We start from the raw sequence: 24,048 nt of genomic DNA on the forward strand, positions 1-24,048 counted from the left end.
GGATGTCCCCAATTTTTTTCTTTTTCAAGTTTTTATTTATAGTCCACTAGTTAACATGCAATGTAATATTTGTTTCAGGTGTAGAATTTAGTGATTCAACACTTCCTTACAACAGTGCTGCCCACAAGTGCCCTCCTTCATCCCCATCACCTCTTTCACCCATCCTACCTCCCCTCTGGTGACCATCAGTTTGTTCTCTACAGTTAAGGGTCCGTTTCTTGGTTTTCTTCTCTTCCCCCACCCCCGTTCATTTGCTTTATTTCTTAAATTCTGCATATGAGTGAGTGAAATCATATGGTATTTGTCTTTCCCTGATTGACTTATTTCACTTAGCATAACGCTCTGTAGCTCCATTCACATCATTGCAAATGGCAAGATTTCACTTTTTTTATGGCTCAGTAATATTCCATTGTGTGTGTGTGTGTGTGTGTGTGTGTGTGTGTGTGTGTACCACATCTTCTTTATCCATTCATCAGATGATGGACATTTGGGCTCTTTCCATAATTTGACTATTGTAGGTAATGCTGCTATAAACATCGGGGTGCATGTATCTCTTCAAATCTGTATTTTTTTTTTGTCCTTTGGGTAAATTCCTAGAGGTGCAATTGCTGGATCATAGGGTGGTTCCATTTTTGACTTTTTGAGGAACTCCATACTGTTTTCCAGAGTTACTGCACCATTTTGCATTCCCACCAACAGTGTAAGAGGGTTCCCTTTTCTCCAGGGATGCCCCAAATTCTACATTTAAGTGTAAGCTGGACTGCAGAACAATAACCTTGAATTCATGTGGCTTATCCATGGGATCAAATGTAAAAATACTCAAAGAATCAACAGATAAACTTCAAAGTCACATGGTAGAAATCAAAGTGGAGAAAAGAGAGTATCTGAAGCAATTTTTTAAAAGGTTGATTTATATATTTTAGAGAGAGAGCGTGAACGGGGGCAGAGGGAGAGGGAGAGAGAGAATCTCAAGGAGACCCTCCGCTGAACACAGAGCCGGACTCGGGGCTCCATTTCACGACCCATGAGACCTGAGCTGAAACCAAGAGTTGGTCACTTAACCACCTGAGCCACCCAGATGCCCCAAGTATCTGGGGAAATGTATATAGAACTCCCTAGGCCTCTCAGGGAACAGGCATTAAAAATCCCAAAAGCAGCTTTTAGTTTAGGGTGATTTTCCAGTTTGGAACAAATGTAGAGAATTTGATTAACACCTTCTCTGAGATACAAATTTCTTAAACGGTAGCAATTCCACAGGAAAAGACAGTGGCAGCATCCTCCGAGGCACAAGACGGAAAATATCTGCTTACAGGAGAGCCCCAGTTACCCTAGAGAGCTCACAGCCAGCCAGAAATGTGAGGCTCACAGGGAAACGGACATTACCATGTTTTACTAGATGGGAAGGAAAGTCCCCCAGATAGGACCTGGTGACTGGAACTGCCTCCACTGCACATTTCGAATCTTTGTAGAAAGACTTCAGTGTCACAAATATCCCTCTCTGAGAGAGGAGATCGTATGTACGGTGGGCTTTTCCTTCCATAAGTTCCTAAGTTCATAGTAGCCTAATTAGGCTCTTGCTGAGAAATTTCTTCTCTTCAAGTTCACAGTTGTGGATGCTGTACAATTGGCATCTTTCCATAGGCAATCTGGTGAAGATAAAACCCGGATTTTTTTTTTTTTTTTAATCTACTCTCCTATGCTCAAAAACAATTGAGTTTCTGCCATGGCTTTTGGCAATGGTAATACAGGGTTCTAGAAAAGTAATTTTTCCTGGGATAATTGCCAGGAGCGGGGAATTGGTTTGTTTTCTGCATTTGTTCGGTATACGGCTAGGACTGTTGATAATCTTACAGGCCCTACTATCTCTTTGAACTTTTTGATAATGTCAGAAATGTCAGAGAGTTGGCATTGAGCTGAAAGGCCTTTCGATGCCCCGCAAGTTATTCCAAGTGAGGATCTGGGGTGGGGATGTTGCGGGAACTCTGGCTGTACCCAGTTCCTGACAACTCCTCCGACTAGGCTGAGCAGAATGAGAAATTAGTAAAATCATGTTTGGAGCTTAATTTAGCTTGAGAGTTTTGTTGTTGTGTTTTTTTTTTTTTTTTTTCTGTACTTCGAACTGGTAAGTCACAAGAGCAAATGAGTGTAATTTTGGATTCCAAGTCCTTTACGTCAACATGCTAATGGATTTATTCCCTTTTTAAAACTTAAACAATTCAGCAGCATATTGAAAATTGCACAAAATAAATGTCTATCTTAACCAGTGATCATAAAGTGGTAACCCAGGTCCAAGGAATAGGACATTGCCCTCGTCCCATGTACCCGTCCTGCCCCCACAGAACGCCCAGCCTGGTAAACACTGCCTAGCTATTCTTCATTATCCTCTTACCACCTAAGTCTGTATCTCTAAAAACAATGGTCAGTTTTGCCTTTCTATGAACTTTCTATAAATGAAATTACACAGTCCTTTTGTGGGGGGTAGAGGGGATCATTACGTCAGCAGAGTCGTACGTGTGGATAGCTGCAGTCCGATTTCATAATGAACTAAAGGCCTGAACCGTCGGGTCCGGTGAAGCAGAAACCAGATGGCGTCCATTGGGCCACTGCAGCTCTTCGGCCTCAGTGCCCATAAAGCAGACCTGAAAACGGATGTGGTCTCTCCACTCAGTGGGGGAATTCAACCCCATTCTCATAGTTCTGGCCAGTACTCCCCTTGACGAGCCTCATTCGATTTTTTATGGTTGTCAATGGCCTGTTTGGTCCGCCACTTGGAAAACTGCATACTGGTGAATTTGACGCTCCTCTTCGAGGCCACAAACTATGGAATCAAACCGTGCTACTAAATGAACCATCTGGGTCACTCATGTGGATGCCCGTGGTAAGGGCTCATTCTGATGAGACCTACTCAAGCTGCTGACTGAACCCACACGCCTGGTTTCCAAGCATTGTTGCCCGGATCCATCATGGCCCTGACCATGGCAACACATGGACATACTGGGCAAAAGTGAAAGATTCTGGGTTTTCTGCAGAGTTAACACTGCATCAGACATGTGACTCCTGTCTGAGGCTGACTCGTCTGTCCCCCAGGCGGGGAGGCTGCATGCCCCCCCCCCATCTCCTGGCACACTGACTACTTGGGGACTTTGACCCTCTCCTGGTTATCAGTGGTGCCTCATCGCCGATAACTTCCTTCTGTTTATGATCCTTTCTGGTTTTCCAGTCCAATCAGCTAACCACTGTGGCTCTCAAAACTAATCTGCGCCATGTGGTCCGCTTTCTGGATCATTTTCAGTCTCTCAATGGTGTGCTTTTTCTCACAAAAACTACTCAACGATAGACGGACAACGTATTTGATGAAGCTTCTGTGCTCCTTACCATCCACCGGCATCTGATCCTATTGGAATGGCTTCCTCAAAAATAAACTAAACAGGAAATTCTGGCCTTACCTTTCAGGCTTCTTCCTGATCCACACACCTGGATTAGGCAGACTGATCACTGAACGTGGCTGTCGCCTCCCCCATCTGCTTCCTGGATAATAATCAGAATAAAAGGAGTGGGTAGTTATATAGACACAGTTTGAAAGTTTGGGATTCTGCCCTGATCATTCCCAGGCGTAATGCATCTTCTTTTCCCCCTAATAAGCCCATCGAGCTCGGTTAGTACTCCCATCTGGTGGCAGCCCAGCCGAAGGGGGTTGTTGGGTATTCAAACAGTCCTAGTTGAGCCACCCAGATACATTTCATTTGTTGGAGTGGCATGATCCTAGATCACGACGATAAGGATGTCTGGTTGGGGCATCTGCTTGCCACGTCGCCACTACAAGGCCCACAGAGGTTTAATTTTTGCCCTCCAGATCCGCCCCAGAGCGTTCCTCAGAAATAAAAATGGCCTGTCGTAGCTTTCCCAAACTGTTGAAGGCACTCTCAGCTTAATGGGCGGCTGGATCTGGTGCCTCCATTCATGTGGTTCTAAGCACAATTTGATCACCATCCCTGTAACCATATTGGGGAGTCTACTGGAAGACAATGAGAATATTGCATTGAGAAAAGATGGTTCAAAATTTGTCCCTCCCTTTAGCTAAAGTGATCGATAAAACTACCTTGGCACAAGAAGACAGACACCAATGGCTTATGGGAGTTGTTCAGCTGGTTGGGTCCAGGACTCTGGAGGGAATGGTTGACATCAGTGCTGCAAGATTTTCCTCATCCCGCTGCTTAGAGTCTGGTAAACAGTAGCCTTATTTTCACTTTGTATGAGACAAATTGGATGGATTTGGTCCCAGCCTCTGTCCAAGCTTCTGTTGAGTCTTCAGATTAGTCACAGTGGCTGACAGAGTGACATACTCATGGGAAAATCAGCCAGAAGCCAGGATGGTACAGAAATGAAGGGTGAAGATGTTGGCTCGTAATTCCCCATGGGTCTCTTGAGTCTCTGCTCTTCTTCTAAGTAGAGGCACTTACTGTTTTTTTTCCCTAGACTGTCCTTTCAAGGATGTTTGTACAGTACATAGCCTTGGGAAATAGAGATCAATGTCTTTCTCTGGAGCAGAGAGCAGGTTTATAAAATGATAATGGTCTCCCTCCAGGGCAAAGTTTAGGCCGGCTTACTGACCATTACAAAAGATTTGGACTCCTAAAGCTTGGAGTTCCTCAGCTGTGACACAACCCCACTGTGTGTGTGGAATACTCCCGGGCCCTCCGTGTTGGCCGTGAGGGCCTTGGAGGCAAGAGGGATTGATGCAAACACTCGATTCTTGCTACTTTCTGTGCCATGAATAATAAAGTCCTCTGACAGGAAAGAAAGCCTTTGACCCAGAAGGCTCCTGTGTTCTGTGAGCAGCCAAGAAACTATGGCAGGCTAACTTACTACATTGCAAATAAAATACTATCTTAGATCCTTCATAGTTCTTGAGGGGACGATTTTTTTTTTTTTAATTAGCCTGCTCGGGAGTCATTGAGCTTCTTGAATTTGTGGATTGATATCTTTTATTAGTTTGGGGATATTCTTAGCCCTTATCTTTCCAAATTTTGCTTCTGACCATTCTCTCTTTCCTCTCTCACACCTTGATTAAATGTATGTTAGATTTTCTATTCCTCTTGTTCTTTCTTCTGCCTCTTTCACCCTGGATGGTTTGTTCTGACTTATCTTCCGATGTACAAACTTTCTTTTGGTTATATCTAATCTCCTGGTACACCCATACATTGAGTTATTAATTTCAGGAGTTGTGTTTTTTAGTTCCAAGACATGTTATTTTTTTTTTATATTTTGCTCTTAAATCTGTGATAGCCTTTTTTTCCCTTTTTTTTAAGGATTTTATTTATTCATTTGACAGAGAGAGAGAGAGAGAGCACAAGCACGGGGAGCAGCAGAGGGAGAGGGAGAAGCAGGCTCCCTGCTGAGCAGGGAGCCGGATGGGACGCAGGGCTGGATCCCAGGACCCCGGGATCATGACCTGAGCCAAGGGCAGATGCTCAATAACTGAGCCACCCAGCCTGTGATATCCTTTTTAAAGATTCCAGTTTCTTGTTGAGAATTTGAAGTTTGGCTTCCATCTTTTATCAGCTTATTATAATACTTGACACATATTACGTTTCTGGAAAACTTCACTCTCCAAATATCTATGGGTCTGTCGTTTTGTTGTCTGTGCTGGTTTTCATTCATATTAATCCATCTTTTTGTGCTCCCTTATTTTTGAGTGAGTGCTAGATACGTATGAAGAAAAATCTTACCTTGGTTTCATGGACCTCAGTGTTAGATATATTCACCTTTGTTTATCTTTGTAAAATATTTACAGAGCCCACTACTGCCTTTGGTGACATTGCCGTCTAAGGCCAGGTGGGGGAGCTCGCCAAAGCACACTAGGTAGAAAGCTTCACCAGGCCAAGCTCGGAGGCAGTTACCATGGAAAATGAAGCCCAAAAGTACTTGTTAGGAAAAAACTGAAGCTTGAGAATGGTGAGAAAGACAAGGAAGGAATAAAAAAAGCTCTGGTGTTCAAATGAAGGCTTCTCTTGACTTTTTGATGATTTTACATTCTGGGCACCAAAAAAAAAGAGCAAAACCAGTTGCGTAATTTCGAGAAAATCTATTGTGAAAAACTGGATGGTTCGTCTGTTCCAAGCCCCGACTGAGTCAGCTGGTGTTGGGCTTAACATGTGAGAGCAAGGACCTCATCTCCCTCGTCCAGCTTCGTATTCCAGCGCCCAGCAGAGCCTGATGCACAGTGCACGCACCCAAGAGGTAGATGTTGAATGAAAGAGCCTTTTCTTGACTTGCAAATCAGAGAAGGAGGTTGCAGACATTTAGCAGTGGTGAACTGCAGTTATTACTGGAGGGCAAGCTCGTTTATTATTTTAGAAAGGGCAATGAAATCAGAGGTTCATAAGTTGAGGTGTTGTCTTTAAAAGCAAATTAAAAATCTCATACACCTTTACAAGCCCATGAAGGATTTATTACCCCGTTTTACAGGTAAGAGACAGGGTTCAGAGGGTTAAGGAACTTGCCCAAATTTGACAGCTCGTAACTAGAACAACTGGGTCTTCTATAGACCTCGCCCTAGCACTCTGCACCACCTTATCCAGTCTATCCTGGGACATACATAATGTCAGCTGCTAGATGCTCATCAGACTAAATGTCCAGCCTCTTCGACGGCCATACAGCTTCCACTGTCTTCCTTCCCTTTCTTGTACAACTTTAGTTGGTTCACAGACCAGTTTAAGGTCATAAGAATATATAACAAAATACATTTTGCCATTACCGTTCTTATTATCATTGCCATCCATTACCTATTCAGGGAAGATTTTTACATTTCCAGTACCTTAGTTTCTTAACCCAGGAACCATGAATCCCAATGTGAGATCAGCTTTATTTCTGAGACTCGTACCTGCTTTCCCGCACTGTGTATCCAAAACTGCAGAATACCTTTGTCATGGACCAGGGAAAATATATAAAGTATTATAAAATATTTGTGATGAATCAATTTCCTAGGAAGTTATAGCTGTCCTTCATCTCTTGAAACAAAATTATATCATTTATTTTGTATCTAACATTGGTTGTGAATACCGGTTGTAGAAATGGGCACATTTTCTAACACCGGTGGGAGTCTGATTTCTTTTGTATGAGTACACATCTATTGTTGGCAGAAAGTATAGTACCACTGGAAGTTGGACATTTAGTTAAACAGGCACACAACAAAATTTCAGTGCCTCTGACGCAATGAATTCTAATTTAAATAACTTAAATAACAAAATAATAGAAATCATTACAATACAGATAATATTTGTTGAGCTCTTTTCATGCAGCACAAAGTGCTATGCATTATTGCATTTAAGCCCCACAACATGTGAGATAGATGCTTTAATAACGGGACTCATAATTGCAGGCAAAAAACAGATTTGAAAAGAGATCATATAAGGCAGTACCTATGCTGTCAAAGAAACTATAATCTTAGGATCCTAAAGAGATCATTTACAGACTCCAATTTTATTAGCCAATTGACCACATCCCAGGGAAATCGATACGTTTTACCTCTTTGAAGAAACGACAATTATTAATTTCTACAAGTGTATACGTATAAAAGCTGGTGAAATTGGCATGCTGAAATGGCTGAAACAACACTGGTACATCATTTCACTTCTAATGTGGCCCCACCCTTTGGAATTTCAAAACAATGCCACAGGGAAAGGCTTCTTTTTAACCAGTCTTGAAAATAGGTGGTTTGTTAAAATGAGATGGCTAGAACGCAATCTTAATACCAAAAATGCGGGTGGGGCCCATTAGCTTTAACTCAGCGAAATACACAAGTTTTTAGCCAAAGACTATTTCTAACCCCAACATGGCACAATGTGTGCTGTAAATCAAAGGGTGGGATAGAGTGGGAGGACAGTGAGACAACATGAATGTTTCCCCTCTAACCTGTGAACAATGACGTGAGCAGAACTGTAGCAGGAAGAACGGTGTGGGAATCTCAGCACCTGCACTTTAAGAGCTATCATCTTGTGCAAATTACCTAGCTTAAGTTTCTGTGTCTTCATCTGCTGCACAAAAGGGATAATGATACCTACACCTCATCATTCTTTATTTTTTAAAGATTTATTTATTTATTTGAGAGAGAGAGAGAAGCAGACTCCCATCTCAGTGGGGAGCCAGATGCGGGGCTCGATCCCACAACCCAGGGATCATGACCTGAGCCAAAACCGAGAGTCAGACGCTTAGCCAACTGAGCCACCCCAGCAACCCTCACATTATTCTTTATAATGACTCCAGGAAATATAAATTCATCAGGACTTTTTCTCTAAAAGAGAGACAAACCTCAATGCATATTGGCTTAATTAATAACAACAAATTTATTATTTCGATTACTGTCAGATTCAGCGGCTTCTGGTGCACCTGGATTCAGGTATATATTCAAATGAAGGTGCCACCATACTACCTCTCCAAAGCTTGACTATGCTTTCCTTTGCACTGGTTTAATTCCTACGCAGGCCATTTCCTTCCCGACGAGGATAGCTCCTAGCACTTTAAGACTTAGATCTTGCTATCTTGACTTCTGCTGAGTTAGAGCGTCTCTCCCAAAATTCCAGCAGAAGTCCCTGAAATACCTTTTGTTGGCTTAGTTTGGTCAAGTGTTGTTTTCTAGAGCCAGGATATCAAGTGCGTGGACTGATCCTCTAAAGAAATGCCAAGTTTAATAAAAAAAAAAAAAAAGATGCAAAAAAAAAAAAAAAAAAGAAATGCCAGGTTTACCAAAAAATGAAACAACAAACAAACAAAAAACAAAACAAAAACTCCATCGGAATAGATAAAATATCTAGAACAGTGGTTGGCACATAGTAGCTATCAATAAGTGTATGTTAATTTAAAGATAGCATCTCCTCTTCAAACCTTCAGATATGTAGAAAAACCAGCTTTCGGTGAAGTTTTCCGAGGCCACACGTACATGACGATCTGTTTCACCTCAGGGAGCCCCTAGGGAGAGATGACCACATATACGACATTTAGCGTGACTCAATTTTTAGGACAGAGGCCGTTCCGATTTTCCCCCAAAGAGCACAGTGAAATCTAAGTCAATGATAACTTGATGAATAACATGTGGGGTTTTTTTGTGGATTATCATAACACTAGCAGAAATTCCTCTTTTGTTCCATTATACTGGAAATATGGCTATAGAGGCCAAAAGAAAGCAAGTATTTACTCCCACGTAGTACAATGAAACAGAATATAATAGGTCTCAACCAAACTATTCCCAACTACCAGTATAGTCATTATTACGATGATTATGATGTCTATGAGAACTTATCCTTCATCAATAATTAAAGATATCCAGTAGAAGCCGGAATCATTGGCGCTGCGGTGACTAGAGTAGTTATCGATGACAGAAACATCACATCACAATGTCAAGGTCTCTATAAGAAGTTATGCCAGTGTGCTTTGGCTCACCTTTGTCAAGTATCTCTTTCCCTGAGTACAGCTTTTGGGTAAGTGAAGATAAACCAATTAAACAGAATCTACAGAATCTACTGAACGAAGATAAAGCTAAATTCAGTTATCAACTCCCTTTAAGGATTTCAACGTAAAGTGTAAACACTGCTGTGTTTATTTCAAATTCCTATGTATGAGATGACTGTGTTTCCTCTACGTAAAAATATTTAGGCTAAAGTTTATCAACTGGAAAGCACTCGAAAGAGGCTTTTTCTTTTTATGTCCCATTGACATTTTCAGTCTAATAACTTGCATCAGTACTGAAGCTAAGTCAAAAGAGGTTAAGCCCCATAATCTCTGGAAATGAGATTGTTCTATGAGAATTTAAAGGGTAATCTGGCCACATGTGAAAGTCATCATCATATTCAACATCTGCATGACACGAAATTAAGTCTCTGAAACACGCCAAAAAAATACCAATTCATGTCATTCCCTGAGGTGGTAATGGGATGTTGAAAGAGCTTGGACAGGAGACAGGTTGGGCGGCCCAGGGACTGCCCATGGGGGGGACTCTCCTCAGACACCTAGGTGGTGGAGATGAGCAGATCCAGTGCCTAGAAAGGTGATGACAAGAGGAAGCCAAGGAGCCTTTTTGCCTTTGGAAGCTGCTTTAAGGATTACGCCTCAACGCTGACATCCCCATCCCCAGCCCATTACCCTATTAAAATACTGAGTTGAAAGTCACCGTGACCCTTTCTGGCCAGACCTGATATCCTTCCTCCAATCCTCATTCTTTTCATTCCTACTCAGTCATTTGACCCTGTTTTGAACACTCAGTGTTTCTGATGTACTCACTCTCCACTACCCTCCTCCTTAGCCCCCCTCTCTGCTGCTTCTGTGTTGTTTTTATGGGAGCCTGTCACCAACTCTTTGCTGTGAATAATCCTCAAGTGTTAGCCTAGTCATGACATACTCCCATTTCCTTTATTCCCATTTGTTGAGCTCACAAGATTCTGTTTCCTTTAATCATCAGAACACATGTACCCTGCCCCACCAGTTCAGGTACTAATTCAGGCTCCTGATAAAATACAGCCTTAGACTGATCCCTTCACTGTATGTGTGAATCTGTGTGACTCTGTCTCAGTCTCTGTGTGCATAAATCACATTTGCTCATTCAGACTGGAAAGGATTAAAAACAGAAAATATGAGTGGTGACTTGTGCACATATTTTGAAGTCAGATCTGTGTTCAAATAGTGCTGTTTCTCATAAAGAATGTGTGCAGCTCACCAAAGCTCTCTGAAGCCAACATTCTTCATCTTTAAAATGTAAATAACAATAATAGTCAAGCTGAGAGGGAATAAGAGAGTAAACGAGAAGATTTATATAAAATATATAGCATATACTGGACTCTCAATGAATCATTTCTTCCTGTGTTTTTAATGTCTCTCGTATCATCCATTCTAGAAGCACAATCGTTGAGCTCAATTTTGGTTTGATTGATTGACTGAAACTAACAAGATTAAGACAGCTGGGATGTACTCGCTAATGAACCAAATCCCCGTACCACATCATCTCAACATGGTCAATAATAAAAGTATTTATCTCAGTAAATCACTTAAGTTACTCACCAATATTTTGTTTTTTAAGAAAATGCCAAGGAAAATAGGCTCACAGTACTTTTCATGAGTCTTTTAAATACTAATAAAGTTATTCCTGGTGTTATTTACAAGGGTCCATAATGTGAAAAATACAACATCTAGTTTCTATTTGATGACTTCATTTACTGTGAGTTATTTTATTTAGCCTTAATTTTTAGTGGTAATTAGAGATGGTAAACGTTGCCAAAGGAGAGTGTATACCAACACAGAAAACAGAGGTAAAGATAAAAGAATTCCTTCAAATAAAACCTAGCATCTTGACATCAAATCCTAAATATTGGGCAGGAGTGATTTTCTCCTGGTAAAACCACAGGACTTGAAACTCAGTGCCCCAATGATAGCAGCCTTATGGAAATAAATGTATTCCTCAACCCGAAAGTATCCAGGCCCCTGATTAGCTGAGGTGGAGGTAATTATTTATAATAGCACTTACTGGTAAAGAGGAAGGAGTGAAACCTTAGCCGTGCACTTAGGCGGGTTTTACTTGGATGCTGAAGTGCTCCGGGCAGTGACTCACAGCATTGTGACGGCGCAGCTGTCTGCGGGCCGGCCCCCCAGGGTGCGCTCACGCCTGGTGCCCGTGCCAGAGGGAAGACTAACGGGGAGGGGACCGTCATGTCATGACTCACCACCAGTGAGAGAGAAGAACGGCTCGTGCCTTTCTCTCCAATACCTCGAGGTTCACAGTCGCTGATTCCCAAAGTGCATACTCCCGGTCCAAGTAATGGCCACTCACACGGTCTAGTGCTCAGCCTGTGAAAACCATCCCACTCGCCATCTTCAGGGAGAGCTCGGGAATCTCCTTCTAATATACTGACCTAATTTATATTTTTCTGGGAGCCACTCAGTCACTGGGGAAAGAAGTCTGCTTCACTGGGCACATTTATTTTTACATCCATGTCTCCTTTGTCTTAGGAATGTTTCATGTAAATCACTCCAATCACATAAGATGAACAGCATAAAAAGCGTTTACCAAGGCAGATAAGCATGCAACACTTACCAGCAGGTCCAATCAGCAATATGCTCCTTTATTATAGGGAGCCACTTCTATTTTCTAAAGTCTTTGTTAATATTTATTATTTTGGAGCCTCTCGGAAGGATGGGGAAGCAATACATAATGAACAGACTCCAAACCTGGTCACAAAACCACATGAATAAGCTCCCTGTATAATATGCCATTTTTTATCTTGGCATTTTATTTTTGACTTAAGTGCGAAAATATTGTCTTTATAAATTATCCTTCTTAACAATTTGCTTTATTTCTCTTTTAAAAATATAGCTTGCCTAAGCTGGTGCAGCCTCTCTGGAAAACAGTATGGAGTTTCCTCAAGAAGTTAAAAATAGAGCTACCCCACGACCCAGCAATTACACTACTAAGTATTTACCCCAAAGATACAAATGTAGTGATCCTAAGGGGCACGTGCACCCCAATGTCCACAAAGGCCAAACGATGGAAAGAGCTAAGATGTCCATCAACAGATGAATGGATAAAGAAGATGTGGTATATATACACTCAGCCATCAGAAAGGATGAATACTCACCATTTACATTGACACGGATGGAACTGGAGGAGATTATGCTGAATGAAATAAGTCAATTAGAGAAAGACAATTATCATATGGTTTCACTCATATGTGGAATTTAAGAAACAGCGCAGAGGATCATAGGGGAAGGGAGAGAAAACTGAATGGGAAGTCATCAGAGAGGAAGAAAAATCATGAGAGACACTTAACTCTAGGAAACAAACTGAGGGTTGCTGGAGGGGAGGGGAGGGGGATGGGGTAACCAAGTGATGGACCTTAAGGAGGGCACGTGATATGATGAGCACTGGGTGTCATATGCAACGGATGAATTACTGAACACTACATCTGAAACTAATGATGTACTGTATGTTGGCTAATTGAATTTAAATAAAAAAATAAAAATAGAGTTTGCCTAAATGTATATAAATATATTGCTTGCCTAAGGATGCCCTTATAGACATTTGCATTCATTCACAAATTAAACCAAACTAGGGTTAAAGACTACAGGCCTAAAAAGTACATTGTTTTGCTTGGATTTGGACAGACTGTATAAAACACTCGTGCTTGTTTGATAATTCTCTGAATATGCTACCTCCTTCCAGAAGCCTTTTCTGACCCTTCCCAGTGAGGATTAGGACCTTCCTCTTTGTGCTCCCATGGCACCCTCTCCTTACCTGTATTTATCTGGTATCTGTTTCCTCCTCTAGACTATGGTTCCTTGTGGCAGGGACATTACATTCTTTGTCTCACCAGCATCCAGTAAAATATCTGACCACTGGTGAGTGCTTAAAAACTGTTCACAAAAAAATAAATAAATAAATAAATAATTTTTTTAAAAAGGTTCACAAAAATAAATAAGTGTTCACAAGATGAATGAACAGTCTAAAATTATTATTCTGTGGGTTTCCAGTCTATCCATTTATAAGAAAAAAAAAATTTTTCTGACAACAGTGAAAGCAACATAATTGGCCAATTGATGAGTTAGTCATTAAGACCATCCAGTCATGGACTATTTGATGATTTAGCTCCTGGTCTACAAATAGGCCACTTTAAAGGCTTGAAGTGATGGACTGAATTTTACCCGATAGTATGAAAATTGTTGACATTAACAACTGGAACCCCATACACAGTCTTCAAAGTGTTCATGATAAGTAGATGCCGAGAAAGGAAATCATCTTTATATGAATCTCAATGTCTGGGTTTTGAAATTCAGAGCAGAGAGGCGGGGGGGTGGGGGGGTGGGGGGGGCATTTTATATTGAGAATGGAAAGTCAGGAGCCTTGGTGAGCCAAGCATGTGTTGCAATTGCTTCCAGGGAACATTGTCAGACCAATAGCAGTTTGCGGAGAACTTTTATGGATGGTATAAATACTTTGAGCTCGGGGCATCATCATCAGCTGACATTTTTCCTCCCTCAGGACCAGCTGTTCAGGAGCATCCCGAACGAGAGCCAGGCACATTTGAGACGTGGCTCGGAGCGGAGAGCCCCGCACACTCTGGTGCAGCAATGTCGGTGTTAGAAGAAAGCCGGCCATTTGCTCAACAGTTATCCAATGTCTACTTCACGATCCTTTCCCTCTTCTGTTTCAAGCTTTTTGTGAAAATCAGTCTTGCCATCCTCAGTCACTTTTACATCGTGAAAGGCAATCGCAAGGAAGCAGCGAGGATAGCAGCTGAATTTTATGGAGTAACCCAAGGACAAGGTATGTTTACGGTAATGCGCTCTCGGTTCACGTGGCGTTTAACTACTGCTCCAGCCACAATCCCAGAAAACATCATATGTTTTCTCTACGGGTTGTTTCCAAGTGCATATGCCCAGAACATCCCCTTACAAAAACATTTGTTAATTTCATGGCTTCATAAAAAAGAAAATCATTTTGCTGTGTAAAGGTCTGGGTTAATAAAATCAAGGTATCGTTGCTAAATAGATTAGTGGAAACCTCCCATGGAGAAAAACATATTTTTCTACTAAAAAATATTTTAAAACTTTAAACATTGCATTGGCCAAGCTATAATTTTAGGGGCTTCCATTAGTGATTGTACTTCAACTGTCCTTTAACACGTACCCGGACTTTCATGACTTTTAAATCAACTCTTTAGTCGTATGTAAAACAATTGTTATTAGCAAGAGAAGATTTGAAGGTTGTATTTGTTTTTCACAACTTTTATTTGGCCAAGATTATAAAATAAAACACGGCATGTCAAATACTGAGATTTATGGCATGTGTTCTCCTGGATGGAATTGTCATTGCTTTGCTCAACTTGCAAAAAGTTGACTATAAGACAATAGGAACATGAATTAACTAATTTTATGTGTGTAGCCAGGTACATCCATCCATGTTTCTTAGAAGAAATTGAAGTATGAGACCAAATGAGAAACAATCATTTTAACCATAGACTTTAAAGGTTATAAAACCATTCACATTCTATTGGACTGATACTCTGTACAATAAAAACAATTGTTATGGTGACTTTCAAGGTGACATTTTAATTTCTTACAGTCTTTTGATTAATTTCTGGTTTGAACATCAGAAGGCAAGTATGCACATTTTAGAGCCCAAATGCCTCTAAAGTAACTTAATATTTCAGACTCAAAATATACTATCACGGAATTAGAGAACATAATTTTTTTTTTTAAAAAAGAGCATTTAGAATGGAAAACTTGCCTTCTTAAAATCTATTCTACCTTTTCAGTTTGTGGAATAATTTATTTTAGAATCTAGGTTACTCTGTAGGTACATGGAAAGCTGAATGAAGGTAGAAGATCTTTTTTGGTATGTGAGGTGGATATTAAGTCCATCCCCTCCCTTACCCAGGAAGAGTGTTCTTATGCAAAGTGAGGAATTTATGTACTCATTCAAAGAGAGGAAAATCAAAATGCCCCTATGAAAGTCTCACAAGAAGACAGGTCTTCAGGGAACAGGCAATATGTAATCCTTCAGCTGACAGCCCTGCTTTAGAATGGCTGTAACTATTTAAATGTGGCACATACCATGGTCGTAAATGGAATATTTTGTTTCAGAAGCAGCAAACATAGGAAACTAGAATTAAAAAAAAAACACCATATTTCTAGATATAATTTGAAATCGATCATATGATCATAAGGTGATAAAATTTACTCTTATAGGCAGCCTATAGCTCATTATTTCATAGTCAAATTTCTTGTCTACCTATTAGGAGAATTGCCATACATAAAAACATGAAATACTGGCCAAAAATCTACATGTTTTGTGGAGTGACAAGCGTTTTAGAGAAAGCTATGGAAGCTGTTTTTTGTACATATTCATAAATAACAGGAAACAATTGTCTTCTCTTTAACCTGATCTCCCTGCACTTTCACTGGAAGTCACAGGAATATATGAAATGGCTCCCATGTTCCTGTCTAGTTTTATGAGTCTGTGTTAAGATATATTAGAACTCTAGGATGTCCCAAAAAGGAAAGAAAAAAATTAACACTCACTAATGGAAAAACACTTTTCCTAGGAATATAAATTGGGAACATAAGGTTTATAAAAATTGTTTTGTGTCGCTTTAATATTATATCTATTTAACAAAATTCTTTTCTCATATCTTGTATTAATCTATAGGTTAAACGATAGAATATATTATTATGATTTTTATTCAGTGCAAGCATAATTAGTCTCCAATTTTATTCTAATATTAGGATGACAATAAGGTACCTTACAAACTCTTTTTTTTTTTTTTTTTTACAAAATCTTTCTTGATCTCCTACCTCTAAGAATTAATTTTTCTTTGCCTAGGAAATTATTTATTTCTTCATTTTGACATAGCTCTTCTTTTTATTTACACAATTAAACTAGTTTTATTTTGTTTATATTTTTATAATTAACCAATCAGGCTTCATTATCCTTGCTTAATCTAGCAATTTCCTCCTTCCTAGGAGAGATTATCACCTTCATTTCACTTTGAATTAGGCTTCTCATTCCTACTTTCAAGACTTAGCCAGGTTGTTCCCTAGCATTTCTGACGTGGAGTTGCCAAATTCCATGAAATAGGAGAAGATGTGTGTTTTTTCATGTCTCTCAACCACAGAGGACCCTGTTGACAACCTTCTGGATGTCCTCCCCATGCCGCAGTACTTTGGTACTAAGGAAAAGAAACTGTGTCTTACTAGATGCTATTGCAAATCAGCTCATTGTATTTGAGCAACGCAGGGGAGGGTTTTTTGTTTTTGTTTTTTTCTTCAAGTACTTTCCAGTCAGGCTTGAGACGAAGGTATGATTACACAAAGATGCTGGAAGCTAAATGGTTTAAGATTATTTCCTGCTTGATCTCCTTGCGATGACAATAAAACTTACAAATCTGCCTCTTCATCTTTTAAACTGAAGGCTTTTATCAACTCCACCATCACATTGAAGGGACCAATTTATTACAGCTTTTCTCTGTACCTGCTTCCTGTATCATTCTTGCTGTTAAATGTCCTGGTTACAATCTCTAAAATATCAGAGGACTAGTCTATTTTTAAAGCTAGCATTATACTTTGAGACTAACAGTGAGGCTAACAGGAGCTGAAAGGTGTTTTCAGTTGTCTGTACTGTAATATCAAACAGTACAGACAGCAAATGAAGATGTTGGGGGGGTACATAGATTTTATGAAATCACTCCAAGAGCCGAGAAGCCATGAACTAATGCCCCAAGGACACTTCAAGAGGCAGCAACTCTCTTCTGTGAAGAGTGATAATTTCCACATTCTATCTTGGGCTCTGAAGAAAGTTCAGTAATCTTAACTACAAGTGGATAGGGCCAGTTCTAAGCACCTATTTTTTGAGCACCCCTGGTACTGAGGCACTGAAAAAACAAGATATGAAAAGGCAAGATGTATTTTTTCCATTTGTGAATAGCTGATTCCAATTGAGGAAGTGGATATTGCGTTGACCCCAGGAGTGAGCAATGACATGGACTAGGGGTGCTCACAGAATATTAAGAAGCGGTAGATTTAACCGGAGCGAAGTTTCATGCAGCACAGAAATGATAATAAATTGGGCACAGATATGAAAGAATTCGAATGGCAGGGTAAGCAATTCGAACACAACTTTGAAGGCAGTAGGACTCACTGAGAGTTTCTGGTGTGAGTGAAAGTGGCAAAAGACATGTATAAAACCTTAAAGTACATGTACATGTAGTAGTGATCTTCGGAGTGGGACAGGCTTGAAGTAGATGACGCAGTTAGGCTCCCGCCGTGGGGAGCTGAGGAGCTAGACTTTCCTGGTGGTGGTGGTGTGGATAGAAAAGAAAGAATGATATACAAATAAATAAAAAGAAGAGAGGAGCCTGGGTGGCTCTGCCTTTGGCTCAGGTCGTGATCCCGGGGTCTGGGATCGAGCCCCACATCTGGCTCTCTGCTCAGTGAGGAACCTGCTTCTCCCTCTGACCACCCCCCCCCCCCCACTGCTCATGCTCTCTCTCCCTTTCTCTCTCTCAAATAAATAAAATCTTAAAAAAATAAAATGAAAAGAAGAAAGGAATGAATCTGATGATACCTTTAAATGGCATTGGCAGAGAGCAGATATTCCTTTAGGGGAGCTGCTTGTCTCCCAGAACTAGATGTGGACACACCTAGAGGAGAAATACGTCAGTCAGCGGAGGGACTGGTTAGCTGCGCAGGCGCAGGCGAGCCCGCAGCGGCCACCCAGGGCCACTGCGGGGGTGCACCCTTCGCTGCCTGGGGAGCCTTCGGGCTCACCTTCCCCTAGTATGAAACGTGGGGGTAAATCAGGAAGCACTAAAACTAGAATCTGCATTCTACTCTTACATTTGATTTATTTCTGTCTTCCTCTTGTTCCACTTTTTCATCACCAATATCCTTCTGATTATGACTTGGCTCTCCCTGTGGATCTGTCCCCAGAAAGAGAATGAGCTGGCTTGCCCCCAGGAGTGTGTTCGTCCGTGTGACATTTATGCTTCTTGTTGTAAATTAATGTGTTTGCATCTTGATATCACTCTTCGGTAGTGTTTTGTGTTCTTTGCGTTTGGAGTCCACCTCTGACGTGTGAATTTGCTCCGGCTTTGCTGATAGGTCAGGTTTCTGAGGCTGCAAGGCCACACACCAGACTTTACACTGTGGAAAATTCATCAAAGAAATGTCTCTCTGTGAGGCTGCTTGAAAAACAATCCTCGTGACATCCAGACTCTTCGGGCACGCCTTTCACACTGGAGACTTTATATAGAATACAGAATGCATGTATTCAATCATCTGAGACACTATCTGTTTTTGTGAGCTCATAAATTTGGTTTGGGGGTTACCATTAAGCATGCAATTTTCTTTATGGACATTGTCTATTGTTGACGCTTGAAAATAGGCTAAACTTGCCACCACAAGTCAAATGGCAAAAGTGCTGGCCATATTGGAGAATAAGGTAAGCTGGGTAGGAAAAGCAGCTAGAATTTTATATAATGTAATATCATAGCTTTCTCCATCAAAAAGTCCATCTCAGGTTTGAAAGCAGCTTTAGGAATTTAGCTCTCCATCGGATGTCAACCACATCAGCAGCAGTAATATTCATTTTGCCTGTACCCAAGCCACGTATTTCATGCAGTGTGTGGTACCGTGCGTTAATTGTGCTGGGGTTAGTTACGTTAGGAACGTGTCTCAGAATCTCAGCAGTGAAAAATTGCAAGAGGCAAATCTCTAGGATGACTTCTTTCATGGTGTTCATTATACAAAGGTATAAAAATACCTTGAAGATGTGAGAGCTTTAGACACATTTTCTATACTTAGGTGGAGCTCTCTGTAAGAATAACTTGAGCCAGTAGAACTGTTCTTCTGTGACAAAAGGCAGGACATTATAATCAAAAGTGTTACAAAAAAATTTTTAAGCTATTTTCATTTTGCCCAAGCTCTACTATTTTTTTGGAAGTGTCAGAACACTTTTTTTGGAGGATACCATTATAATAATACTGTGAATTAAAAATGGAATCTGGAAAGTTCCAAGTTCACAGAAGACTGTCATATTTATAATGTATTAATATCTTTCCTCTTCCTCTATATTTGGAAAAATGAATGGATTTTTGGGAGAACTTGGCATAGTGATAACAGCTTGCGAGGGGTCAGTTTTCCTGGGAATAGTCTTCTCATGCCTTTTGTCTCTCTCCCTTCCTTACGTCATTCAATTATTTGCTCCTTTATTACTTACAGTGTTGACTTGTGTGTATTCGGTGACAGGCATTGTGCTAGGCATTTTAAGGATAAAATACACAAACGAACCACAGTCCCTTTCCTAAAGGTGTGTATCATCTAGTGGGAGACAGATAGATAACCAAGTAGTTTAAAAACGTGCGAAGTGCCATTTTACAAGGCTAGAGAAGATGCTGTGAGCACAGAGGTGAGAGTATAGGGATAAGAATAGTTCTGCCCAGGACATGTCAGTTAAAAAGAAATCTCACTGGCAACATACATATTCGCTCCCGTAATCGTGCATGTATCCTTCATAATGCTCAAAACCTTCCCAATTCCTCACTTTCACTCCCCCATTCACTTTTTCACCTCAATTGTTATTAATATTATTATTATTATTTACTGTTTCTTTTTTTTTAAGATTTTATTTATTTATTTGAGACAGAGAGAATGAGAGAGAGAGAGAGCACATGAGAGGGGGGAGGGTCAGAGGGAGAAGCAGGCTCCCCGCCGAGCAGGGAGCCCGATGCGGGACTCGATCCAGGGACTCCAGGATCATGACCTGAGCCAAAGGCAGTCGCTTAACCAACTGAGCCACCCAGGCGCCCTATTATTATTATTTCTGACTCAATTTCTCCTACCTAAATTTTTATCTAAAAGCTTCGAGTTTTATTGTAAAAAAATGTATTTTTAGGAAAGAATAAAGTATGCTTATTACTTATCCAGGTATTGTGGAAAAAAATTTTAAAACCAAATTTTGTATGTATTGATAGGAGGCATTGTTATAATCAATTCTATAGTTTTTAGATAATAAGGACAGTTAAAGAGTGAAAACTAGGTCTGGACCTTCTGCTTTCCGATTTACTATCTCTTTTAGACGGTGGTAAATTATTGAAAGAAGATTTTTCTCGTTAATTAACGTAACTGATACAGTTTGGAATTTAATTCAGCTCAGTACTTGGACACCTTCTCTGTTCCTGGTTCAATGTTATCTGCTCCATGTAGCTAGATGAATACATATGTGTGTATACATGTGGGTGTACATATGGAGAGATTTGTGTATTTATCACAGGTACTACATGACTTGCCTTTTGAGCCAAAGGAGGCTTGGTTAAGTGGGGCCAACGTTTGCACATATAAAACAGCCGAACAGCAAGCAAGCAGAAATGCCTAAGGTCTAAATAAAAACAGCTAAGTTCTGTAATGACTGTTTTCTAAAGAAGTCTGTTGAGAGTATCAGGCGCTTCATCAAGAAGGTGGGGCTTAAGATAAAATTTCAGAGGCAGAACATATCTCATTATGTACAAGTAGAGATGAAAGCAAGCTGAATATACATGCAAAGAGGAAGTTTAGAATGTGGAACTAAACAAGCCTGGTTCGTCTGGGGCAAAGACTGGTGTATAAATATTAGATAAGGATTCACAGTTGGGTGGTTGGTGCCGATGTGAAAAATAAATACACATCTTCTCAATCACACATCCAAAAGTAAATAGTTCTATTAAGAGCTCTCTGCTGCCTTTACTAGATTCAGGCTACACAAAAAGAGCCTTTATCTAATCACGGAAATAATTACGACCAGAGGTATTTTACAGAATCCTTGGTGTGATGAGGTCATCACACCACATGAAATATGTTTATTTCACGAGCTCCATCTCAGAGAAGACAAAATACCTCCTCGACGTGGACTCAGAAAGTGCACATCCTCAGAATGCCTCGGTGGCAGTTGTGTGGATTGCTGTAATAATTTTAGCCCAGTCGGCTCATTTTCCAACATGAGGAGAAGAGAGGAAAATGTGTCCCCAGTGACAGACGAACCATGTCATGGAAAGCAGGTGGAGTATTTGGAACGCCTCTTGCTTTGAAACCACCCTCAAATCCTTTAAAAAAAAAAAGAAAGAAGAGTTTGCTTACGGACTCTGTAGACCTTTTGGCATTTCTTCTCTACCAGCTGCATGAAGAACAAATCATTCATTCTTTCCAGCCTTCTCTCGGCAGTACTACAAAGGAGACCATTGGCTTTTTAGACGGCAAATGCCCAAAGCATATCAGATCAGGGAAGGAGAGTTGCATAAATTGTTAAATTGTTAGCACTTCCAGGTGGCCTGTGATTAGACAAGTCCACTCTGTGAAATTAAGTTGGGGGAGGACATATATTAGAATGATTTTTTTCCTTATGATTTCTTTCCTTAATCTTATAATTCTCCATTGGTTACCATGGGACAGGTTTTTAAAAATCTGCCCTCTAAGTAGATTTAGGAGTTTTCTAGAAAAGCCCACAGAGAGGCTAGGGAGGCGTGCAGGGACAAGGTTCCCATGGGCCCCTTCCCCTTTCTAAACAGGATGGACTTTCAGAGGAATTTTTCTTTAAAGAAAAGGATGAAATGATGTTTAAACACAAACGCTCTGAGTTTGTTGAAAATATGATGCAAGTTACATGCATCTTTACAGAACCCAACCACCTTATAAAATGAGTCACAACGGAATAGCCTTTCAACATTCTTTCCTAGGGATTAGAACAACAGTAAACATTTTGGGCCCGTCAGGAATGTGCGCGACTATGTGAAATGGCGCGAGGCCATCCTGTCTCCATGAGGGCAGCTAAAATTTCCATGCCACCATTACCTACTGAGCAAAATAGAAACATTCAGAAATACGTACACTCTTTCCAGAAGGCTTAGAGCCTTAAACTATGGACAAGGACAAACAAACTGAAACATAATACTGATACGCCATTCATGTTCTTAAATAGAAACACTGGCTCATCTCAGTCATCAAGTGTGAGGCTTGATTTAAATGGAAACGGACAGTGATACAATGAACGTTAAGGCCCGTCCATTGAAATCTGCTCTTCGCCCTCATAATGCTGCAAAGTTCCTCGGGAGCTGATGGAGTTGGGTAGGCTGTTGCCCGAGCACTGGAGGAAGCCATTCTCCTAAAAAGGTCTCAACACAACACAGCCACAGTCAATAATGAGCACAAAAGTCGTGACTCTGGGGGACGGAAGCCCTCCGTAACAACCAAACACATCTTTGATTAACCACCGAGGAGATTTATGAGCTCCTTCTGTTTGCCAAATGACCTCACTCACTAGAGAAACGATGATTCCTATCATCCACCAAGCGCAAGGAGCAGGTCATGTTTAGCATGAATTGATGCACCAAATGAATTTCTGAATTTGGAAGCTTTGTGTCTTCTTTCCCTCTCGAGCCATGATCCAGAATGAGGAAATAGGAAAAGGAAAAAAACGCTAGTTCCTTCAGAGCTCAAATACATAGAATCACAGATCTATTGAGCCTGGGAAGGAATGAATATTTCTTCATAGTGACTCTCCAAGAAGTAAAAGAAAGGAAGCTAAACAAAAATGTGAACATCATTCTCTCCATTCCCCGTAGTTATGACGAAATTGCTCATCTAGTAAAAATCTAGTTTAGCAGCCAAGTTTTATGGCTACTTACCATTAGTCAAAGAAAGCCACAGAACAAGAGTGATTTGGGTTGGAGGGCCTATCTCCTATATAGTGGATATGAAGTCCTGAAACATTCCAAGAATGTGGAAGGAGAATCTGCTTAAATAATCTCAATCTTTAGGGCACACTGGAGGTAGTAATATTTTTAAAAAGAATTTTATTTATGAAAGTTAATTAGATTCAATGATAGAGATTTTTATAATCACTTAAAGGTTATTTTTAAGTAGCATACACAAATGACCATAAACCTGGTTCTATAGCATTATAACAAATATTTTGATCATTAAAAAAATAAGATGTTTGAAAGACAAAGGATTTAACTAGAACAGAAAAAAAACTAAGTTTGTAATTAACCTAAGGCTTAAGAGGCAAACAGGATTCTTGCCAAATACTTGGATACTGAATTGTAACAAGACTGCGGGGGAAAGCTGCATTATTCTGGAGAAGGCAAGTACAATTTACTAAGGAAAAAGTCACCAGGACCTTGAAGTAACTACCAGTGGCACATAAGAAAAACAATGCCTTGGGTATCGGAAGAATTCAGCAAATACTTATGGAATGAATAAAATACCTTAAACTGGGAGGAAATAGAGTTTAAAATCACGTTGCAGGTAACAGTGATTTAGCCATCCATAAATTATTCTGTCATGTTTCTGGTACCTTCCAGCTGTGAGATCCTAGGAAAATTGTTTAAAGTCTGCAGCGGTCAGTTTCTTCATTATTAAAATGAAGCTAATGATATTTATTTCAGAGGATTATTGTAAATTTTCTATGAGATAGACTTGAATTACTTAAACCATTTGTCACAGTGTCTTGGAATATAATTACTCCATAAAAGTGAGCTC

General features: G+C 40.3%; 1 protein-coding gene across 1 annotated transcript in view; it reads left to right on the plus strand.

Annotated features, from left to right (window-relative positions):
- Positions 1 to 24,048, plus strand: part of ASB5 (ankyrin repeat and SOCS box containing 5) — an 81,906-nt gene that overhangs the window by 17,953 nt on the left and 39,905 nt on the right. Inside the window, exon 2 of the mRNA XM_078069869.1 lies at positions 14,021 to 14,305. Coding sequence (XP_077925995.1) covers positions 14,110 to 14,305 — 196 coding nt within the window. The 5' untranslated portion in view covers positions 14,021 to 14,109. The remainder of the gene's footprint in view (positions 1 to 14,020; positions 14,306 to 24,048) is intronic.

This window comes from Halichoerus grypus, chromosome 3 (genome assembly GCF_964656455.1).
Source record: "Halichoerus grypus chromosome 3, mHalGry1.hap1.1, whole genome shotgun sequence".
Classification (NCBI taxonomy): Eukaryota; Metazoa; Chordata; class Mammalia; order Carnivora; family Phocidae; genus Halichoerus; species Halichoerus grypus.